Source organism: Onychostruthus taczanowskii, unplaced genomic scaffold (genome assembly GCF_017590055.1).
Source record: "Onychostruthus taczanowskii isolate IOZ18803 unplaced genomic scaffold, ASM1759005v1 scaffold64, whole genome shotgun sequence".
Classification (NCBI taxonomy): domain Eukaryota; kingdom Metazoa; phylum Chordata; class Aves; order Passeriformes; family Passeridae; genus Onychostruthus; species Onychostruthus taczanowskii.
Window position 1 is genome coordinate 1,634,137 of NW_024504122.1, and position 20,463 is coordinate 1,654,599.

Genomic DNA, 20,463 nt, shown 5'->3' on the forward strand with positions numbered 1-20,463 from the left:
CAGTTACATCCTATTCCACATGAAGGAATTGCTGTCCACGTGCCACGGCACTGCGGGACCGTGGAGGAGCTGCCGAGGGGCAGAACCGCCCCGCAGGGGCTGAGCCCGGCCGGCCCGGCTGCCGCAGGAGCGGCCCGGCTGTCGCAGGGCAGCGGTGGCACGTTTGCAGTTTTTCCAGGTGCCACCAGAGGGCAAGTTGCGATCGCGAACAGGTCCCGGCGGCCCCGCACGGGGAGCGCTGCCCTTGGCCGCCCCGCCGCTCCCGGAATAAACCTCTAAGCTGCTGCCTGGCACGGCCGGGAGCGGGGGGAGCGCGGCAGAGCTGACCGGGGGCTTACCCAGCATGCCGATCCCCAGCATGAAGGCATCCATCCCGTAAGGCATGACTCGGGACCGCCCTCGTGCAGAGCCCGTTGGGGACATCACCTCCTTCGGCTGAGCTTTTTTACACTCCACCTGCCACAGGAAAGTAAGGATCAGGCTCGCCAGTCACAGGCTGGATCACAGACTGTCACAGGACACAGCCACGGAGCACAGGCAGGTCAGGCAGGGCTGCCTGCGTGACAGCACGTCCCAGCTCCAGCCACCTCTGTCAGCCCGCTCCGCTGCCCTTCTCTGGCATCGCTGTCCCCAGCCCACATGGTGCCAGCCTTCCCTCTTGCTCTGCAGCCACCACAGGCAATGGGGAGCTCCAACACTGCTCTTATCCTCGTGGTGTTGCCCTTGATGTTCCACCTGATCCTGCACCAGAGCCTCAAAGCCTAATTTTCCTCATTTCTGAATAAAGGTAAAACCTGCCCCCTCCCAGGCCACTACAAGGTTTTGTGTAACTTCAAAAACTCCAAGCACAGTACAATTCCTTTTTTAGTTTAGCTCTCCTCCTTAAGAACTCAGTATTATGCTTGCTCACCCCCACAAGGTGAGTTTCTTCCCCGGACTGACTGCTGTGATTTTTGGGAAAAGACTCAATCTGACTCCCCACTGCAGAGAAGATGCGTCAGGACCCAATTGCCTCACACCCTGCCTCTGTACCACTGCCCTGCTTTCTCCCACACCTCTGTCCCTGCTCCCCCAGGTTCTGCCCCAGACACTCACCATTTTGTTGTTGATCTCATGGAAGTGGATTTCACATACTTTTTCCACAATGTCTTCACTTTCAAATGTGACAAACCCAAACCCTGAAGAAAAAGCAAAACTCCCTGATCAGGTCAGACCTCTCACAGTTTGAACCCTCTACTCGCAGCCCTTTATTGGCAGGAGAAAAGGAGAGTACAATCAGCCCTTTCGAAAACAGTTGTCACTCATCTTCTCTCCAGCAAATTCTACTTTTATGCACAAGAACAGGACTGTCCTCTTACAGATTCTCCTCTCCTACTCATCCCGTACTTCCCACGCACTCTGAACCGAATTGGTCTCAAACCCAGGTTTGTTGGTTTTTTGTTTTTTTTAAACCTTGCTATTTGCAAGGCAAACCACATGACTGGTAACACTGAGGAGGATCTGGGCAGATGCTCACACAAAGAATTGGTGGGGAAACCAACAGCTGCTTGCCAGGACATCACCACCCTCACTAAACGCACCCCACCAGCAGGAACACCCTGCAGCTCCCTCGCAGGCACTGGCCATAAAGCCTCGTGTGAGCAGGCACAGATCAGCAGTGCAGCTGCACACAGCGAGGCAGATACAGGCACAGTGATTTGCAGAGTTTCACCAAAGTAAGGTTTGTATCTGGGGTAAGACAGGACAGCGTGTTCCTGGCCCCTGGCCCACGCTCGCACCTCCTTTCTCTCACCAACCCCTTTGCTGACAGTTTTGGCAAAGCCCAGCTCGGGTGGGCAGACTGAACTCCTCTAAGCTGACTGCAACCGTTTCCGGAGAACTGCGGCAGGTGGGAGGATGTCTTAAAGCTTGCTGTGCAAGCAAGCTGGGATTAAGCAGAACTTTCCGCTTTCCAGAGCTGGCCAATTCCATGGCGCTGTAAAATAACATTCAAAAGCAGACGGGAATCCACTGCCCAGCACCCCACCTTTTCTCCACACTACCAGAAACATCTCGCTATAAACTCCTCCATCTGTTTGTGACCAGGTAGATTCACACCACTCACCTCAACACCCATAAGCAGAGGAGCTCAGGAATTCAGCAGAAAAATGTCAAAAGCAGTCCTGAGCCCCATCAGACTCCCACCAGGTCTGGTGTGCCCTTGGCTGAGCCCCTGAGTGTTGACACAGTGGCTGGCAGCTCTCCCTGCTGCCTCCCAAAATGCCCAACAGCTCTAATTGGACCAGTGACTGGCAGGCACCCATGGAGGAACAGGGGTTAACGCTTCTTCCCCTTTTAAAATGAAGCTGGAACAACATCCTAGGACTGCCGAGGTCTGGCAGTCAGAGCAGATTTAATGGCTTTAGAAAAAAGTAAAAATCTGAAGGGCACAGAGTGCAGCAAGAGCAGAAGGGAGAGTTCCCTCGCTGCTCTGGGGGCAGGAGTGCTTGGAAGTGCTTCAAACAACACACAGGAAAGCAGCCAGCATAGGGCTGTTACTGACCCTGACTGGGAAGAAGCTGAAGCTAAGTTTGCAGGTCAAGTTGTTGCCATTAAATCTCCGAGATGGATGCAAGTGTCAAGCCCTGCCACACCACCAGGTAGTCGGTCTGAGGACTGACCAGGAAGGCAGGGACACCCATGGATGGGCTGGGTCGATACAGAACAAATAGTACAGCCTTGCTCCCATCCTGTAACCAGACTCCACCAGCAGGACTTGGGTAAGAAAAGGTGACCTGGGAGCACAAGTGGGCTCCAGGCCGAGGAAGGGGCGAGAAGCAGGCACTCTTCAGGCTCTCGTGTCAGCTTTCCCAGAGCTCAGATTACTCGGGACAAGGTAAGACACACACTGCAGGCTGGAGCCACGGAGGTGAGCATGCAGAGGAGGGGGCCGTCTCCTCTCACATATCTGCAACTCAACGAGTTTACAGCACAGGAAACGCACTGGACAAAAGCTCTCTGTGCTGCGAGGGCCACTGGTAAAAGATGCAGATGCAAAAGAATGGGGCAACTGGAGGCAAGATAGAGAGCAGCTGCGACCCGCATCCCCTGCTGCTGGGATACCGACCCCTCCCTAGGCAAGGCAGGACGCAAATCCTCTGCAGTAACCTCTCCTAGGGCCAGAAGACAGCTCTCACCTCGGTGTCGGTTGGTTGTCTTGTCAAACATCAGCATCGCATCATCCACCTGCGAAGAGAATGGCTGCACTCAGATTATTATTGCTGCAACAAGCATCCTCCAACACAATTGTTCAGAGCTTCCCTGGCTTTCCCAAACCTGAGGGGATCAAGATGAGACATCCTGTCCCCAAGAAGGAAACAGGGTGTGCACACATATGCAGTACACATAAGCTATCACACCAGGCACTTCCTCAAGCCATAACCAGCATGGTCCTGGTCCCCCCACCAGCCCGGGGCAGGTGCTGCTGTGCTGAGCCCCCTCGGCCCAGCCCCTGGCAGCAAGCAACCCCGATTGTTTGCCTGCAGCTCCAGCCGGGGGCCAAGGAGCAGGGAGGGCATTGTTCCCAAATCCCGGCCTCAAAGGAGAGGAGAATCAAAGGGGGGCAGAGAAGCAAAGCTGGAGAGGGGAGAGGAATAAGGGGCCTCCCAGCGGTGGGGGAAGCGGAGGCCTCAGACAACAGAGCCTGCCTGGGAAAGCTGGGAAGCGCCCCCACCCCCACCCCGTGAGGAGCCTTTCCTCTAAGTGAGGTTTCCCACTGCTGGAGGCTGTAATTAGAGCAAATTTACTGCAAGGCCTGAGCAGGGCTGCCTTCCCGGGGGGAGGGGCGGCCGGATCCCATCCCCCAGCCGGCCTGGGGCTGCTCTCCTCCCCAGCACATCACCGCCTGGTGCCACTTTTCCCCCCATCTTCCCGCGGGTGTTGCCTTGCAGAGCCACAACCACTCCGCAGGTCAGCCCGAGCAGGGTTAAAAAATACACTTCAATCCCCTCCGTGTAAGCCCCAGTGTAAACCTGTCCCACTGACCCATCCCTCCTCTAATACCACTGCCTTAATCCGATTATGAAACTGGACGTGCAAGTGCTCAGGGGAGGTGGCAGCAGTCTCCGGCCAGCAGCTGCCCCGGCCCTCCTCCTTCTCCATGTGAGGCAGCCGCTCCCTGAGCAGCAAGCCCTGCACGCCCCCAGCTCTACAGGATTACTCCCTTACCTCGCCCTGGGAAGAATCTGCATTGCTGCCTCCTCCTGAACAGTCACTGGAGAGGGCAGAGCGCTGCCCATGCCCTGGCACAGGCAGCCACAGGCTTTGCCCATGGAGACCCCACAGCCCCAGTCAGGAAGGGGAGAGGCTCCTACTCTCAGGCCCCCAGAACACCCAGCTCCACCTCAGGCCCAGGTGGGTGGAAGGAGCCCTTACAATTCCAGTATCATCATAAGCAGACAGATCATATTTGATGCCCTTGGCATTGTCTAACACATCCACTCCAGGTGACAACAGACAACCTGGCTCCTGCTCATCTCACACACTTACCATCCTGGCTCAGTCTCCCTCAGCCAAGTAAACAAACACCTGAGAAACATGCCAAGCATCCAGCCTGGAGCCACAGGGGACATAAGCCTTGACACAGACCCGAAGCAACTCCTTAGCAGCTTCCCAGTACACACAGTTAAGGAGATGGGGAGTGAGGGTAGCTCCTCATGCTGTCATTCCCCATCACCACTTGCTCCCACATCTGCACCATTTCCCTTCATGGTACAGCACAACTGTGATGTGCTGGAGGGAAACCTGACGTGGCTTAAGAAAAGTTCAACAGGTTTTATTGACTGGTTTTCCTCATTTTAAAATCTAGATCCATTCCCCCATCCAGTTCACAAAAAGGCTGGAGAAATAGGTGTTGTCCTCCCCAGTAAACACTGGGAGAAAGCTGTGTCAAAGGCACTTTGAGGCAGTGCCACTCCTAACTCAGGTAGCTGGAGACCACAAACTCATCACAATGAGAGATGGGCATGAGGAAAAAAAACAAACCAGTGTCAATGAGCACAGGCCCACTGCTGACTTACTCTGCCTGACCAGCCCTTCTCTCTGCAGAGCCTGGGAAGCAGGAGCAACTGCAAGTGGCAGAGCCCGCTGCACTTCCACACAAACTCCTGGCACAGCAATATTCCAGGTAATGGCTGGGCACTGCCACAGCACTCAAGCACTCAGAGAAAGAAGATGTGCAACCATTTCATCCCAAACCATGCTGAGGAGAGCTGCAGCCTTCCTCCTTCTGTGCTTTTTCCGATGGCTCCGCTTTGAGATGTCTACCCAGAACTCCAAACTGTACTTGCCTTGCAAAGACATATTTATTGTAACACATGTACCCTATTTGAAAGCTGTTTCCTGCTAAAAACTAAATCTTATACAGTACATAAGTATGTGTGTGTGTATATATATATAGGTGTATATGCACACAACTCCAGGCCTTCAACTCTGTGTATGGCTGTAACTGATATATTTTATTGCCATTAAACCTACACATGACCATCTTTATGTCTCCTTTCAAGGCAGCCTGTGGGCTGAGTTGGGTGGTCTCATCACACACCTGTGAGGTAAAGCAGGGCCCAGATCCCCCCATGCCCTTGCAACAGGGGATACATACGTGTCTCATGCCATGGATAACCTGGGCAGACCCTCACTCTGAGGCACCACATCCAGCACCCACCCAAGCTCTGCCTGCACCGACTCTAGAGCCACCACCCGCCGTAAGCGGGCAGCTATTGTGGTGGTGAACCACCACAATCCCCCCACCCCCGCTCTTCCCTCCCCGCCCGCCACCGCCGCGTTGGGCCTTTCCCGGCTGGGCCGCGCCGGGCCCCAACAAAGGCGGCCGCCGGCGGGGCCGTCGCGATGGCAACGCGGCCGCCATGGCAGCTGGGGCCCGGATTAGCGGCTCACAAAGCCGCCCCGCAGCGCTCGGTGCCCGCGGCCTGTGATGGGCTTCGGGAGGACACCCAACGGGGGCCTCCGGCACCCCAGCACAGGCGGATCGGCATTCCCGAGGGATTCATCACCTCGTTCCAACCCCGCGGCTCTGTGCAGGGACACCTTCCAGGTCGCTGCAAGCCCCGTCCAACCTGGCCTTGAACTGCCCCTAGATGGGGCAGCCACAGGTTCTCCTGTGCCACGGCCTCGCCAGCCTCACAGGGAAGAACTTTATCCTAAATCCAATCTAAACCTATTCTCTCTCTTTCAGTTTGAAGCCATTCCCCCTTGTCCTGTCACCACATGCTCTTGTAAATGATCACCCCCCAGAACCTGGTGCCTTGAGATAGAGGAATCAAGACAGGATGACTTGGTACTCCCTGCTTTCTAGATCCTAAGTGTTCCTATGCCTTCCCTAAATAAGAAGGAAAAAAAAAAAAAAAAAAAAAAAAAAAAAAAAAAAAAAAAAAAACCACACAAAAAAAAAAAAAAAAAAAAAAAAACCCAGGAGTGATTCTTTTGCATGCTTTCTGTCTGTGCTAAAATGTATTTTTCAAAAGCATCTATCCTAATTTAAAGACCTTAAGTGGTGGCAAATCTGAGACACACTCAGGCTTGTGGCCTGAGGGTGACATACAAACCTTCATGCAAAAGCCATCCAGCAGCCTGGACTCCCCTGTCCTCAGAAGCAAAGCATGATCTCCCCCTGAAGCCAACATCCAAACTGAGCTTGCCACTGCATTCTCAACAATTGACTAAAAATCACCCCTGGAACCCTGGCACCTTGAGCTTGAGGAATCAAGACAGGATGACTTGGTGCTCTGGCTCTCTCCTCTCTAGATCCTAAGTGTTCCTGTGCCTTCCCTGGGCAGGCAGGAGGAAAGAGGAGCAATCTTTTGTCCTGCCAGGTGCTAATAAACTGTGAGGCCACTTGGAAGAAGAGTGAACAGAGTTCATTCAGAGAAAGCCCTTTCCTCAGAGGATAAGTCCCCTAAAAAAATGCTTTAAAAGGAGTTCCTTTTCACACAATCCCAATGCAATTCTAGAAGTAGTACTAGACACAAATTACTAGGAAAAAGTCTGTCTGAAAAAAACATTTTCTGGGATGAGGATACCATGACTGAAGCTTCAGCACCTTTCAGTTCAAGGTGCCATAATCACAAATGATCCATCCAGCCATGGCCAAAATACCTGGGCGTTTTCAGAGGTTCAATTCCACTCTAATATCTTTCAATTTTCCTGTTTCCTTCTTAGTTATCTGCTATGGGGAAGCCAATTACATCCTCATGCAGATTTAATAAAATAATAATTTTCAATACCAGTTTGATAGGAAATGTTGGATGCACTTTCACAAAGGTCGATTTTGAAAGTTTTAAATATTCAAGCACAGGGTTTGTGGAGATGGACATCTTCCACCTGAACTGCAAATAAAAATATCTGGGCTGGTCCTAGAAGGAATCACAGCAACATATTTATAGTTAAAGTTAGGCAGAAAAATACTAACTGCTGAGACAGCTTCCAAGTGGAAAATAGAAACCAAACTATCTAGAAACCACTCAGCCATCCTGTCAAGAGACAGACAGCATTAACAACCCTGTGAGGTTCTCCCAGCTGCACAAACAGGACAGGCCAATTCCAGGGAGGAGGATGCATGGACAGAGAGCCTGGCTCCAGGGAGCAGGTGTGCTGTGCCATTAAGACCCTTCTTATCCCACTCTGCAGAGCCACTCGCAGAACTCTGGGCATGAGTATTGGCCAAGGGGACAGAGCCTGCTCCATGCCACAGGAGAGCAGAACAGCCTGTCCAGGTGTCCTTGCCCGCTCTCACACGGGCACCTGGCAAATATCAGATGAACCCCAGAAGACCTGAATGACCATTACTGCTAGAGTGGTTTTGGCTATGTGCCTACCAGATGCGGAGCACAGAGAACCCTTTGTTCCAGAGGCATTGTTACCACAGGCCAAACTGCCTACTGCCACAAGAGAGGTGATCAGATTCCTCTTCTCCTCCCCTCCCCATCTGTTCGTGGCAACCATGTTATGTGTGAGAATTTACATAAATTGCCCTCTGATCTGTGGAAGAAAATCCAAAATCCAGTTTGGAAATCCACAGCAGGTTGACAAGTAGCTTTGATCCCTGAAATTTCCAGAGAGCGGCAGATTAAGGATTAATTAATTAACATTCTCCCAATCCAAAGTGAGGAAAATCATGGCCACTGTAAGCACAGAAACAAGTCTTCCTTAAAGACATATGCCATCAGTAGCTGAAGGTTTTCCCATTAGTCAGCAGGGAAAACTCATTTAATAAACCTAAGTCAACCACCCCATTCTTCTGGCAGGAGTACATGAGTATGCATTTATGACAGACCTACAGACCCTCATCTGATCCAGCACCTCAGATACTGTGATTTTCCCTCATCACAACAGTAATAGCCATCACCCCAGTGAGATCTCAGGACCTCTCAGGTCCAGAATTTGGATGGAGTATTAGATGGCAGCCTAAAGGTCAGAACCCTCTCAGACCCCAGATCTTTTTTCTTGTTTGCTTCCAGGATATTTTTAGAGAGGAGATCTCTCTCTTTCTGGGCAAGAGCTGCCTCACAAGAGAGGCCAAGCTTTCATGACCGACTCATCCACACACAATTACCTCAGGCCCAGTGAGAGATGCAGACTGGTTTTAAGCACTTTCCAAGCACCCTTGGTGCTGCAACTGATTAGTGAGTCATGCAAAGACGTCACTGTGAATGTATTTCCTGCACTGCTGCTTCACCAAATATAAAAGCACACAACAAAACCATGAGTTCAAAAACCTGATTTGGGTGCAGGCCCCCATTTCTTCCAGGATCTCTGCACTTCTAGTTTCTGTTAAGATCAGCTTCTCTCCTGATGACAAACAAAACACCAGCTGCATCAAGTTAGAGCATAGCTCTGCCTTGCCCAAAATCTCCCAAGATACCAACCAACAGACAATTTTGGAAGAACATAAAGATAAGGTAAGGATATTACCACAGAGCCCAGAACACTACATGCCCATCCAAGCTATTTGTGATTTGGAGATTTTCTGAATTCAAAGAAGTGTCTGTGTATGTTAAAAGACCTTCCATGAATTTACCCAATCATTTTGGAGCCTATGTAAATTTTAGCAACAACATCCTGCGGCAAAGATTTCACAGTTTAGATATGCTCCATGATAAAATTACTTTATTTGTTCTAAGCTTCCTCCTATCTTGCAATTTATATGACTTTCTCTACCACAAAACTTCATCAGACTAACTCTTGCATTAGAAAGATGATCTGAGTTTTTTCAGTTCTGATTTGAAACAAATAACCTTGCTTACAAGATCAGAGACCCAACAGTCCAAAGAAATTACTCTGATGGACAACTCCTTTTCCTCCCCAAAAATAATAGAGAACAACATGTTCCCACAGGTCCAAGTAGCAGAGGAGGAAGCTGCAACTTGAGCTCCTCTGGCATTCTCATACATGTTGAACTAGACAGAAGACTAGCTGTGCCTGAGGTGGTAGATGCAAGACACCTTCCTCCTCTCTTTCTGTTGCACGTTTCAGTGAGGATGGTAGCCTGAATCTAGAGAAGCTGTTGAAGTAATTCCTTTTGCTGTCTAAACATCTTCAACACTATCCAACTTAAGCCAAACTGCTTGGCTACACATACTGTGAATGAAAGTCTTTCCAGGACTTCTGTTCTACAGTTGAAAAAAATAATCTCCTTTAGAAAGCATGTGCGTGGCCTGAGCTTGGATCTCAGAGAGATTCAAGTTTTGGAACCAGAGAGGTGTTTCTAGAGATCCCGCTATGCTCAAAGCCCTTGCAGCTGCACCTGACACACCACAGCCAGCTTGAGATCACTTGTCAGTCTCTCCCTCTGTACTAAAAAAAAAAAAAAAACCAAAAAAAAAAAAACCACCTTTGCGCCTTCTTTCTCAGGAAAACAGAGGCCCATATATTTTAGTCAGAGTTTTGGAAAGGAAAAAACCCAAAAGTGATTCCTCTTTCAAACAGAGACACACTGTATTTGGGATCCTCTTTGAAGCTTCACCTTTTGTGCCTGTTAAAACCAAGTATTTTGATATGAAGAACTGGGGTGCCAGTCTCTCCCTCTCTTGCTTTATCACTAAGTAATAGTCATGGAATTCCTTTTCACACATTTTCGCCTTTTTTTTGCCACTTCCATTTTATAAAGGTGGGAGAAGGTTTTGGACACAGCAAGCAAAGAAAACAAAACAAATCAAAAATAAGAGAATAAGCAGAAATGCCAAAATGGAAAAATCACATTTGGGACTTTTGTCTAATGAAATAGAAAACCATTTCCTTTGCAGCCCAACTAAACTACCATTTTTCTCCTGCTAATAGACGTAGGAGGTGTGCTGCATCTGACCTGAGATGCACCGACACCAACCACCTTGGCAGACTTGTGAGCTGCAGTTCACGGATTTGAACTGGAGAGAACATTATGATAATCTAATTTGACCTCATCTGTTCTGCAGGCCATAGCACTTCCTCTTGTAATTCCTTCAGCATGTACATGCTTTCTGTCTGGGCTAAAATATATTTTTCAAAAGCATCCATCCTAATTTAAAGACCTTAAGTGGTGGCAAATCTGAGACACACTCAGGCTTGTGGCCTGAGGGTGACATACAAACCTTCATGCAAAAGCCATCCAGCAGCCTGGACTCCCCTGTCCTCAGAAGCAAAGCATGATCTCCCCCTGAAGCCAACATCCAAGCTGAGCTTGCCACTGCATTCTCAACAATTGACTAAAAATTACCCCTGGAACCCTGGCACCTTGAGCTTGAGGAATCAAGACAGGATGACTTGGTGCTCTGGCTCTCTCCTCTCTAGATCCTAAGTGTTCCTGTGCCTTCCCTGGGCAGGCAGGAGGAAAGAGGAGCAATGTTTGTCCTGCCATGTCCTAGGCAACTGTGGGGCCACATCAAAGAGAAGGGAATAGTTACAAAGTTCTTTCCTAATAATGTAAGTCCCCTAAAGAAACGCTTTAAAAAAGCATCCTTAACAGTTCCTTTTTACACAGTCCTGATAAATTCCAGAAGCAGTGCTGGACCCAAATGACTTGGAAAATCTTAATGAAAAAACATTTTCTGGGATGAGGATACCATGACTGAAGCTTCAGCACCTCTCACTTAAAGATGCCATAAATCCAAGAGATGAAGACCACTCATGGTGTCTAGGACACCCATAAAGACAGGGTTCTAGGAGACTTCTGAAAGCTGAGAGGCCCCAGCAGATCATAAAGAGCCACCAAAAGAGACTGTGCATCAAAATCATGTTTTCCACGAGTCACAGCTGAAACTGAAGGCAACAGGCTTAGCCCTACAAATCATACATCGGCACATTCAGAGCTCAGAACTCCAGAGGTGAAGGCCACAAGGCTTTCCTCTGAAATGCACTTTCCCATTGATCCCACCCATCAGCCATACCAAGCTATCTACTGTAGAGAATCTCTCAGGAAACAATTCTCCTGGCCATGGGTGAATTATTTGAGGCTTAGTCTGGAAGATGGTTACAGGTCAGGAACGATGCTTTACACAAGAGCTCTGAAGAGTCTCTCATCTGAAGTGAACAGATGAGTCAGAAAATTGCCCTGAAAACAGCAAGTCAACCTGACCAGCCCCATGGAAACTCCCCAGAGCCAAGGGGACAACTGTTTCAGCCACACACAGACTTGAAGCTCTGCATGTTGTCCAGGACACTGGTCCTTCAGAAATGAATCACTGTGCAGAACTCTCCCTCCTGCCCACTCCAGAAAAGTCTCACACAACCAGTCCTTGCCAGTCACCTGACACCAGAACACCTCTCAGCACACAACCATTAAACAAGAGAAACATAACAGCACCCCAAAAGAGCTAGAAAGGACTGCTCAGACTAGAGCAACTGTAACTGCCTGTAAACTGAGTGCCCTGTGACATGCTTCTTTGAATTAGCAGGGATACAGTCAAGGTTAAAAGGGGATTATGCCAAAGACAATTTGTTTTCCTATCAAACACATCCATCAGCAGCACAGGAGAACTTGCAAGTCAAACAGCCTTCAGACTGCACAGACACATGAACACCACCACTTTTAGTGATGGCACCCTTGAGGATACCATGTAAAAGCTCTTGGGGACACAACAGAGTTTGCCTATTTCTTCTAGAAAATGAAACCACAGAAAGCTACCATCTGGCAAACATGAGGATATCCAACCACTTTCTCTTAGAAGTGAACACAGTCCCACTTTGCACACCAGGACATGCAAATTTGGCTTCAGAAGCTAAATGAAGGTTCTGAGGAGACACTTGTCCCAAACTTTCTGCCCCAAAAGTTTCAGCAATATGGCAAATCTGGTTACAAAACTCCTTTTCCTTTCATTAATTAGTGTGCCTTAACATGACATCACCCTTTTGCAGGAAATTTCAAAAGAAAATTAATACCAAGGCTTCATGCCACACTGCAGCTTCCATGGTACTTCCCTCCATGACCATCATTCTATCAGCAACATTCTAGCTGGGTAACCAGGCACCAAACCATGCTCTTTCCTCCTAACTGGGCAGGAAGGTTCCAAGAGCTGCAGAATCCAACACTTCCTGCCCCAAAGAGCAAACCTGTGCACAACTCCACTGAACAACAGTGGAACAGTCACAATGTCCTGCCCACAGAGGTGACCACACTCGGCACTTGGGTACGATGATCCCCTTCAGTTTCTAATCCCATTAAAAATCTTGGGATCCTTCAGTCTAATCCTGCTGATATCACTCCTGGAGATGCTGACAACCTCCTCAGCTGAAAGGTCACAACTGTGCTCCCTTCAATCCTCAGATTCAGTCCAGTCTCACAATTCACACACCTGGCTGTCATGGACCATGGCACAAGTGACTTCCAGCCACAGGAGCACACCCTTCCCTGAGCACCACCAGCCACAGAAGAGCCAGACCAACACAAGAGACAGCCTTAGCGCCAAACTTTCTTCAACTATACAAAACTTACACCACTACTTGCCCAAGACTCAGAAGAAGTTTTCAGTTCAAAAGCCTTATTTTTAATAAAGGATTATTGAAAAATAAATCACAAGGTTTTGAGTTAGAAATAGGCCAAAATCAGAGGTTTGATAAAGCAGTCACTTTGTTAGGAGTGTCTACAAACCTTCCTCCAGCATTTGAACAAACTGTGAATCTGTGAGCCACAAGAGGCTTTGGATAGGGAAAAATTTCCCATAGCCGAGGTCCTAGCAACTCTGGGAAGAAGGATAAATTCTGTTTCAAATCACCACAGGGCAGGAGTCACTGGCTGTAGCCCCTACAAGGACATTACAGCCAGCCAGCATCTGTAACTGACCTTTAATCTACTTAACCCTTGCAAAAGACTCAAGCTTCTAATCCCGCCCCCACAAAAGTTCAGAAAACTCCTTTTGCCCCAGAAGCAACAGCTTTGATCCAACATCACTCAAGAGACTTACCTTCCCGAACTGCTCGAAATATTGTTTCACATCCTCCACAGTAGTGTTCACAGACAGACCACCCACAAATATCTTCTTCGTTCGGGTCACCATCTGGAAAAGGGAAGGACAGGAATTCACCAAATAAACCCAGAGCGAGCAGAGAACGAGACTCAAAAGGCCACTAACTCCCCTCTGCTGCCGGGAAGCGCTTTTGCTGCAGCTGAGCTTCCAACTTCTTGCAGCCCCTGGCCAAACACAGCTGGTAGATCTGTCCCACACCAGATTCCCGTTCTTGTCTTCACAGAGCCCACCACACGTGCCAGCACCCAGCCACCACCTCCTCGTCAGACAATTACCAGCCTCTTCCCTTACCAACCTGCCACCACTCCCTTGGCACTGTGATACCACCCCAAATGTGTGGGGCACAGCTGCCCCTTCCCCAGCCCTGCCACTGCCACTTTGCACAGCCAGCCTCTTCCAGGCAGCCCCAGAGGTACCTGCTCTGTTCCCAGGGTGGCAGGAAGCCTGCCATGACAGGCAGGCTTTGCCCTTCCACCCCATAAATTGCACAGCCTTCCACTCTGAAATGGAATAAGCCTCATTTCACTATCATTCTCCAGTGACCTAAATGGAGCCCCGTCAACACCCAATTAAATCACTTTTGCCTCTGCAAGAAGGTAAAGACAAGATCCCTCTGCCACTTGTCACTGATACAGCTGGGACAAGGAAGAAAACTAACTACCCTGAGAGGGGCCATGGCTGCCAGGCTGAGGCACACCGACATCCTTTGAACCAGCTCTCCAGCTGCATCCTCCCCTTAGCTGCTTGGCTACACCCCTGCTCTCAGAGGAACACATGGTCCTAATTACCCCAAGGAGCATAGGGCTAATCCGCAGCAATTCCCTGGCTTGGAGAGCAGCCCGTTCTAACACTAAAGCACCTTCTGTCACCAAACTGCTTAATGGAATTAACCCAATTCCTACCATGTGCTTCCTGGCTCCAGTTACTTGGGATACCTGCTCACCAATTGTTCTCAGTGCCTGAACCCCTTACTTCCCTCCCAGCACCAGTCTCCTCTTTCCTCTCTGCTTCTCAACACAGCTTCTCCCCAGCTCTTTCACCCCTAACAGCACTTGGAATACAGACTCTAAAGCTCACATCCAAGAGCCAAGTAAAAGGAAGACCCAAAGTCTAAAGGCAGTCTCCAGTGTGCTGCTGGCTCCTCAGCTAAAAGTTTCTAGCTGCACACTTGGAAAAAGTTCCTGCCACTGTGCATTTTAATGCCAGAGCCTCCTGTAGGTAAGATCCAACACCAAACTCCTTTTGCCTTTTCCAGTGCTGAAGCACACAAGGGCATTTCACAAAGTGAAATCCTTCTCCCCTTCCCTGCCATACACCTATTCATCACACACAGGTGCACACACACGACACTCTTCCACCTGTGTCACATCACAGCACGGAGCTGTTCCGTATCTCCAAAGGCCTGGAACTTCCAACCATTGTCTGCAGCCTCGAAAGGACTAAGGTCACCCTGGGCAGCATTTAATCCACCAGCTCTATCTAGTGCATCCAGAAGTACAACCAAGAGGCCTCCTGATTCCTTCAGGGCCATGCAAACTCCCAGCACTGCGCTCCAGGTGAGTCCTGAGCAAACCCCAGCGAGCAACTCTATTGCATGCATTGCCACCTTGCACAGAAGGACAAGGTTCACCACCACAAATTTTGCCCTTTGTGACACAAGGGCTGCCCACAGTGCTTACCTTGGGCTGTGCTCGGCGAGGGAATGCTACCTTCGGGTCAATCTGAAAGAGATGTGGGGAAGAACAGGTGAACACACTTTTCCTGCCTATTTATAGACACAGGGTTTCCTCCATGCGTGCAGCTGTCTCTGCCCATGTGGCACCTTGCTAAAAACCCAAAGAATCCACCTGAGGTGCATAAAATGAAGCTGGCTGCAGACATCTTTCCCTCTTAGTAAGGTGTAACCCAGGGAGACTACAAGTCCCAGCATGCAGTGGTCCATCTCCAGCTGAGCGCTGGGCAGATGCACAGAGAGCCCATCACATGCTGGGATTAACAGGCTGGGCTGCACCCTCCCGCTTGGCCAGCCCCTGGGTGCCTTGCATCACCAGCCTCATATTAAAAGTGATCTCTTTTGCCTTTTTTGCTCTCACCCTTCAATCTTCCTACGAGTACAGAGTTCATCTGGGTAGTAACAAGACAGAAAAGAAGCAGCGCACAAACGCCCAAACATTTCATCCCTTCAAACACAGACCGAAGAGCAGACAAAAAGAAGCAATAAAAGAGCAGACAGGATGGCACAAATTAACCCGAGGAGCCCAGGCCAGCCGGCTGCAGAGGCTGCGGCCGCAGGGATCGTGCTGCCCCTCTCCCCAGGCCGCGCTGCACACAAAGCCGTGATGCCTCCCTCCCTCCCTCCCTCCCTCCGCGGGCTGAGCCTCCATTGTGCCTGTTCAGCTTCCCTATAAACCTGCTGCTGGCCGGAGCAGCCGGGCCCCGCGCCGCCATCCAGGTGCCGCGTGTTCTGCCGGGCTCAGCACGGATGAGCGCGTGCCTACATTGGCCTCACACCACCACCAGCACCACCACAAAAGCTGGGACAACACTAATGCAGCTGCAAGCCAAACGCCCACAAAGCCTTCTCTCCCCTCCTCAGCCACCACTTCTTTCTTTATAGCCTATTTTTACAGCAACTCCTGTAAAGTTACATCACATCGGGGAAGATCCAGACCTACAAATCAGCTTACAAAGACCTGTGGTAAAGGCAGGTTTGGCTCATCCCCACACTTGGACAGGCTGCAGCTGGGAGGGCAGCCTGGAGCATTGTCCCATCAGCCCAGCAGCTCCAACAGCCCAAAAGGAAGCTGTGTTTCTCCAGCTCCTCTCACTGCTTTGTTCAGCTTTCCAGCCTGGCTGCCCTCCCGTCCTGCATCCTTTTACTTGTCTCACAGCCCTGGAGCTTGGCCCCCCTGTGCCCTTCCACCAGCTCCTCTCCCTGCCTTCCCCACCTCCATCCTGACTCACAGCTTACAACATAAATAAACTCAGCACGTAGGTAAACACGGGCAAAACTGAAGAGCACAAATAAATTCAAAAATAAACCTTGCTCCCCAAGCTCCATGCGCCAGGAGATTAGCATACCCTCCAGTGCCTCCCTGGAGCATCGGAACCATCCAGGCCCTCCCCTCCCCAGGCACACCCCCCCCTCCCCACTGCTTCCTGGCTAGTGCAGACACCCACAGAGAATTCTGAGGACAGGGGACGGCAGGAGACCAGGAGGTTGATGGCAGATAATAAGCAAAAACAATAATCTACTGTCTTTTACTTCTCAGCCAGTGTCATTCAGCTCCTGCCAATAAGATGCTTTCATACTCAGCAATGCTAAGCTCAGCCTCATTTTCTCATTACCCTGAGTGTGATCAACTGGGCAGAGATAACGTGTCCTCCTGGCTGGAGAGAGCAGGCAGTCATTTCACAAATTCTTCTGCACAACCAGCTATTGTTGCAGGTAGAGGGAGGCTGGGGTGACTGATTGCAGGCGCAGCCCTGGGAACATGCAGAGGGGAGCGAGTTCGGTGCCGGACTCAAGTTACTCAAACTGGACTGCTCCTTGGCTGCTGGAGACTTTCCTAATTAAAGCAAAGGCACCGGTACCTTATTCCCTCATTTCTGGTGTTAAAACAAATAGCCCTGGAGGAGTTGTGTTTCAGTGTCACCCACTGACGTAATGGATCCTTTTTACAAACCCAGATAGAAATCTGCTAAGAGCATTCAGAACTGCTCAGATTGTATCCAAAAAACAAAACCCCAGATCAGGCTGCAGTGAATGGAAGTCACCTGAGCTCAAACTGCTTCCAGTTCACCCCACAAGACTTTGGTAATGAGGAATCCCACTGAAGTTGCAGGTGTACCAACAGGCCAGCCAGGTCCTTAGTAATGCTCTTCAGGCCACCTACAGCCCCATTTCACAGCTCAGGTCTCATAACTGCTGTGTTAGCCTAGCTGGTATCAGTGTCCCAAAGCACAGGGAAGGCTGGGAAGGACCTGTGAGACGTCAGGTCCGAGTTTGTTCTTTCATTGTACCTCTGTCACTACCTCTGCCCTGCACTGCAGGGGAGCTGCAGATCACTCCCTCCACCACAAAATTCAAAACCAGCAAAAACTCAACAACGGCAACAAAGAAACGACGGGATGACCCAGCACTGCCAAGTGCTCTTTCCAGAGCACGTAAAGAAGCAGCTCAAGGCAGCGGCCAGCTGCAGCTTTACAAAGTCACGCAAATTTTTTACCTTGAGACTGTAAAGCCAATTCTCATATCAAGCATTTTCAAAAATAACCCTGTAGTCTGCTATCTAACTAACAAACAAAGAGGAGTCTGAAAAGAACAAGGCTGCCCCGAAGAATTGGGACAACTGCCTTCATTAGGGTAGGAAGAATCAGAAGACAATGAAGCAACAAGTTGAGCAGACACTGTCTATCAAATGCTGTTTGCCAGGAGACACCAAGACCCACAAGAAGGCTGTCCTTACAGGACACCAGGCCTTTTCCTGCGAAGTTTCACAAAACTCTAAATTAAGATTTAGATCAGTTTGTGTCATTTAACCCATGACTCACAGCAAAGCCTTTCACCTCAGCAGGGAAAAGGCATATGGAGCTTCCATGTGATTCCATAAGACCAACCTCTCATGAGGCTAAACACCCCAAAACATCTGACCCAGCTGAAAACTGCACTAAACAAAAAATAAGAATGAAGGGGGAAGAGGACCAAAGTTCCTAACAAAGAAGGCCCTGGCGAAACTGTCCCCATTCTCTGTGCCGTGCCGGCGGGGCGAGCGGAGCAGATGCAGCAGGGAATTTCAATGGCTGGCCGGTCCCTGCGCGCCACGAGGCCCTTCTGTTCTCCTGCAGCGCCCACCGTCCCTCCCTGCCGCGTGGGCTGCACCGTGGGCTGCAGAGCGCCTTCGCACAGCCGGCAGCGGCGGCTTGGGGAGAAGAATGGACAACGTGGATTTCAGCTCGATCCCAGCTCTGAAACATTCCCAGGATTAGTGCTACAACCAACATCCATCACTGGCCTTTTCAAGAGGGGTCTATGCCGGCCCACAGACTCATGACAGGACTAGCTGATCAGACACTGTGTTTACACAGACTAATAAAAAAAAAAAAGAAGATAAAAAGAAAAGAAAACCCTGGGCCCTTCTCAAAAAACATTACTGTAAACCCCCCCTCAGAGCAAAATTCACTTCACATCACTACTGGAAGGAGGAGGGCCGGGAGTCCTGGGGACCCAGCCTCAGCCAGGACGGCTGGGGTGGGTTTAGCCAGGAGCTCCCGTGAGCAGGAAGGACCTGTGCACATCAAAGGGAGTGATCCAGGCAGTTAAACAGGAACAGACATAAATCTTGCTGCAACTCATGCCGTAAACCGTAAGAAAGAGGGTCTCGCTCTCCCGCCCTCTCCTTCTGCCAAGATAAAGACTAGGACGCCTGGGCCACGCACTGCAAGAAATAAAACTCTGCAGTTGGACTCCTCAGCAGCCCTTGCCTGGAGCCAGAACATGCCCCCTCACCATGCCATCCCCTTGCAGACCCCGCCACTCCCCCCCTTCCTACCCTCACCTTCACCCCAGGGCAGCAATAAGGAAAAGGAATTCAGGGGAAGGCAAGTCACTGAAACTAAAAGAAGGGACCTCCCACTCAGACATCTCACCCCCACCCCTCAAAACAGTCTGCACTTCTCTTGAGCACCACAGATTCACAAGGCAGGACCCACCACCTTACGCCACTAGTCCAGTGAGCCACCAAATCCTTCTGCTGGCCCAGCCAGGGAACCTCATCACCCAAACTTGCAGAGTGAGGGCTGGATCAGCAGCCACTCCAAAAAGCTGGTGGTAGCCCACATGGGCAGATACTGGCCACACTTGGAGACAATAAAGTCCTGAACCTCCATGACCATTACAAAAACTTCACGTGGGGAAACCACAAGAGAGTCTCTGTGGTGCACAGAATGAGGGCTCTCTGCCGGGAAGGGGGGATGCACAGGCCACCATGGCCAGGGAAGCAGGGCCTGGGCGCTGGGAACAGCACCCCTGAGGAGGAATCAGTGCTCAGCAGCACACAGGATGAAAGGGCGGCTTCCCTCTCTCCGAACGCAGCCACGTCTTATTTCCCGGGGCAAATCCTCATCCCAAACGTGTCCAGGAGTCCCAGCTTCGAGAGGGCTACAGTCACTGCCCGGATGGGCCTTACAACCAACAAGCGAGAAGAAAACCATCACCAGGATCCACAGACCCACACCAGGAATCGGCACACGGTGAGCCCTGTGCTTGGGCGGCTGCTAGGCTACCCGCCGGCAAGTGGGACAGAGAAGGGAACGATCGATCCGTATCAGGAATCAATAGTTTACAACCTCTAACTGGAAATCAAACACTACAATCGACGGCTGCTCCGAGCACAGCCGTTCCGCCGGTAAATGCACCCCTGAGATGAGAGAAGTCATCTCACCGTCTTGGAGTCCAATTCGTGTCTGGATTGGGCCAGGACCTTGTCGACGCCAGCCTGGTCCATGAACGTGACGAACCCGAAGCCCCTGAGCCCCGCAGCCCGGGCAGAAGAGGGGATGAGGAGAGAAGAGAGAAAGTTGGTTAAAGTGGCGGTCGGGCCGCGGCAGGGGCGAAGGGAGGCGCGGGCCCGGCCTCTCACCTGGATCTCTTTGTCAGCGGGTCCCGCATCACCAGGCACTCCTTCACCTCGCCGAACTGGCTGAAGTACTCCCGCAAGCCCTCTGCAAGTACAGCACCCACCGTGGGTGTCCCGTCCCGTCCCGGCCTCGCCGCACCCCCCCCAGGCTCAGCCCCAGCTCCGCCACCCCCGGCCCCGGCGGCAGGTGCGGGGCCCCGCGACGCTCACCTTGCGTGGTCTGCCAGCTCAGTCCCCCGATGAACATTTTGCTGCGGGAGGAAGGGGAGAGCCGTGAGCGGGGCCGCGCCGGGGGGCCGCGGCACCCCGCGGGGGTGGCGGCAGGGGCGGCG

General features: G+C 50.9%; 1 protein-coding gene across 4 annotated transcripts in view; it reads right to left on the reverse strand.

Annotated features, from left to right (window-relative positions):
* MSI1 (musashi RNA binding protein 1) overlaps positions 1-20,463 on the reverse strand; it is a 30,331-nt gene that overhangs the window by 9,541 nt on the left and 327 nt on the right. For all 4 annotated transcript variants that reach the window (XM_041420602.1, XM_041420601.1, XM_041420600.1 and 1 more), the window contains exons 2-9: positions 20,342-20,382; positions 20,135-20,216; positions 19,937-20,021; positions 15,173-15,214; positions 13,431-13,523; positions 3,177-3,225; positions 1,096-1,178; positions 339-456 (exon numbers count right to left, since the gene is read on the reverse strand). In XM_041420602.1, the coding sequence (XP_041276536.1) occupies positions 339-456; positions 1,096-1,178; positions 3,177-3,225; positions 13,431-13,523; positions 15,173-15,214; positions 19,937-20,021; positions 20,135-20,216; positions 20,342-20,382 (593 nt within the window). The remainder of the gene's footprint in view (positions 1-338; positions 457-1,095; positions 1,179-3,176; positions 3,226-13,430; positions 13,524-15,172; positions 15,215-19,936; positions 20,022-20,134; positions 20,217-20,341; positions 20,383-20,463) is intronic.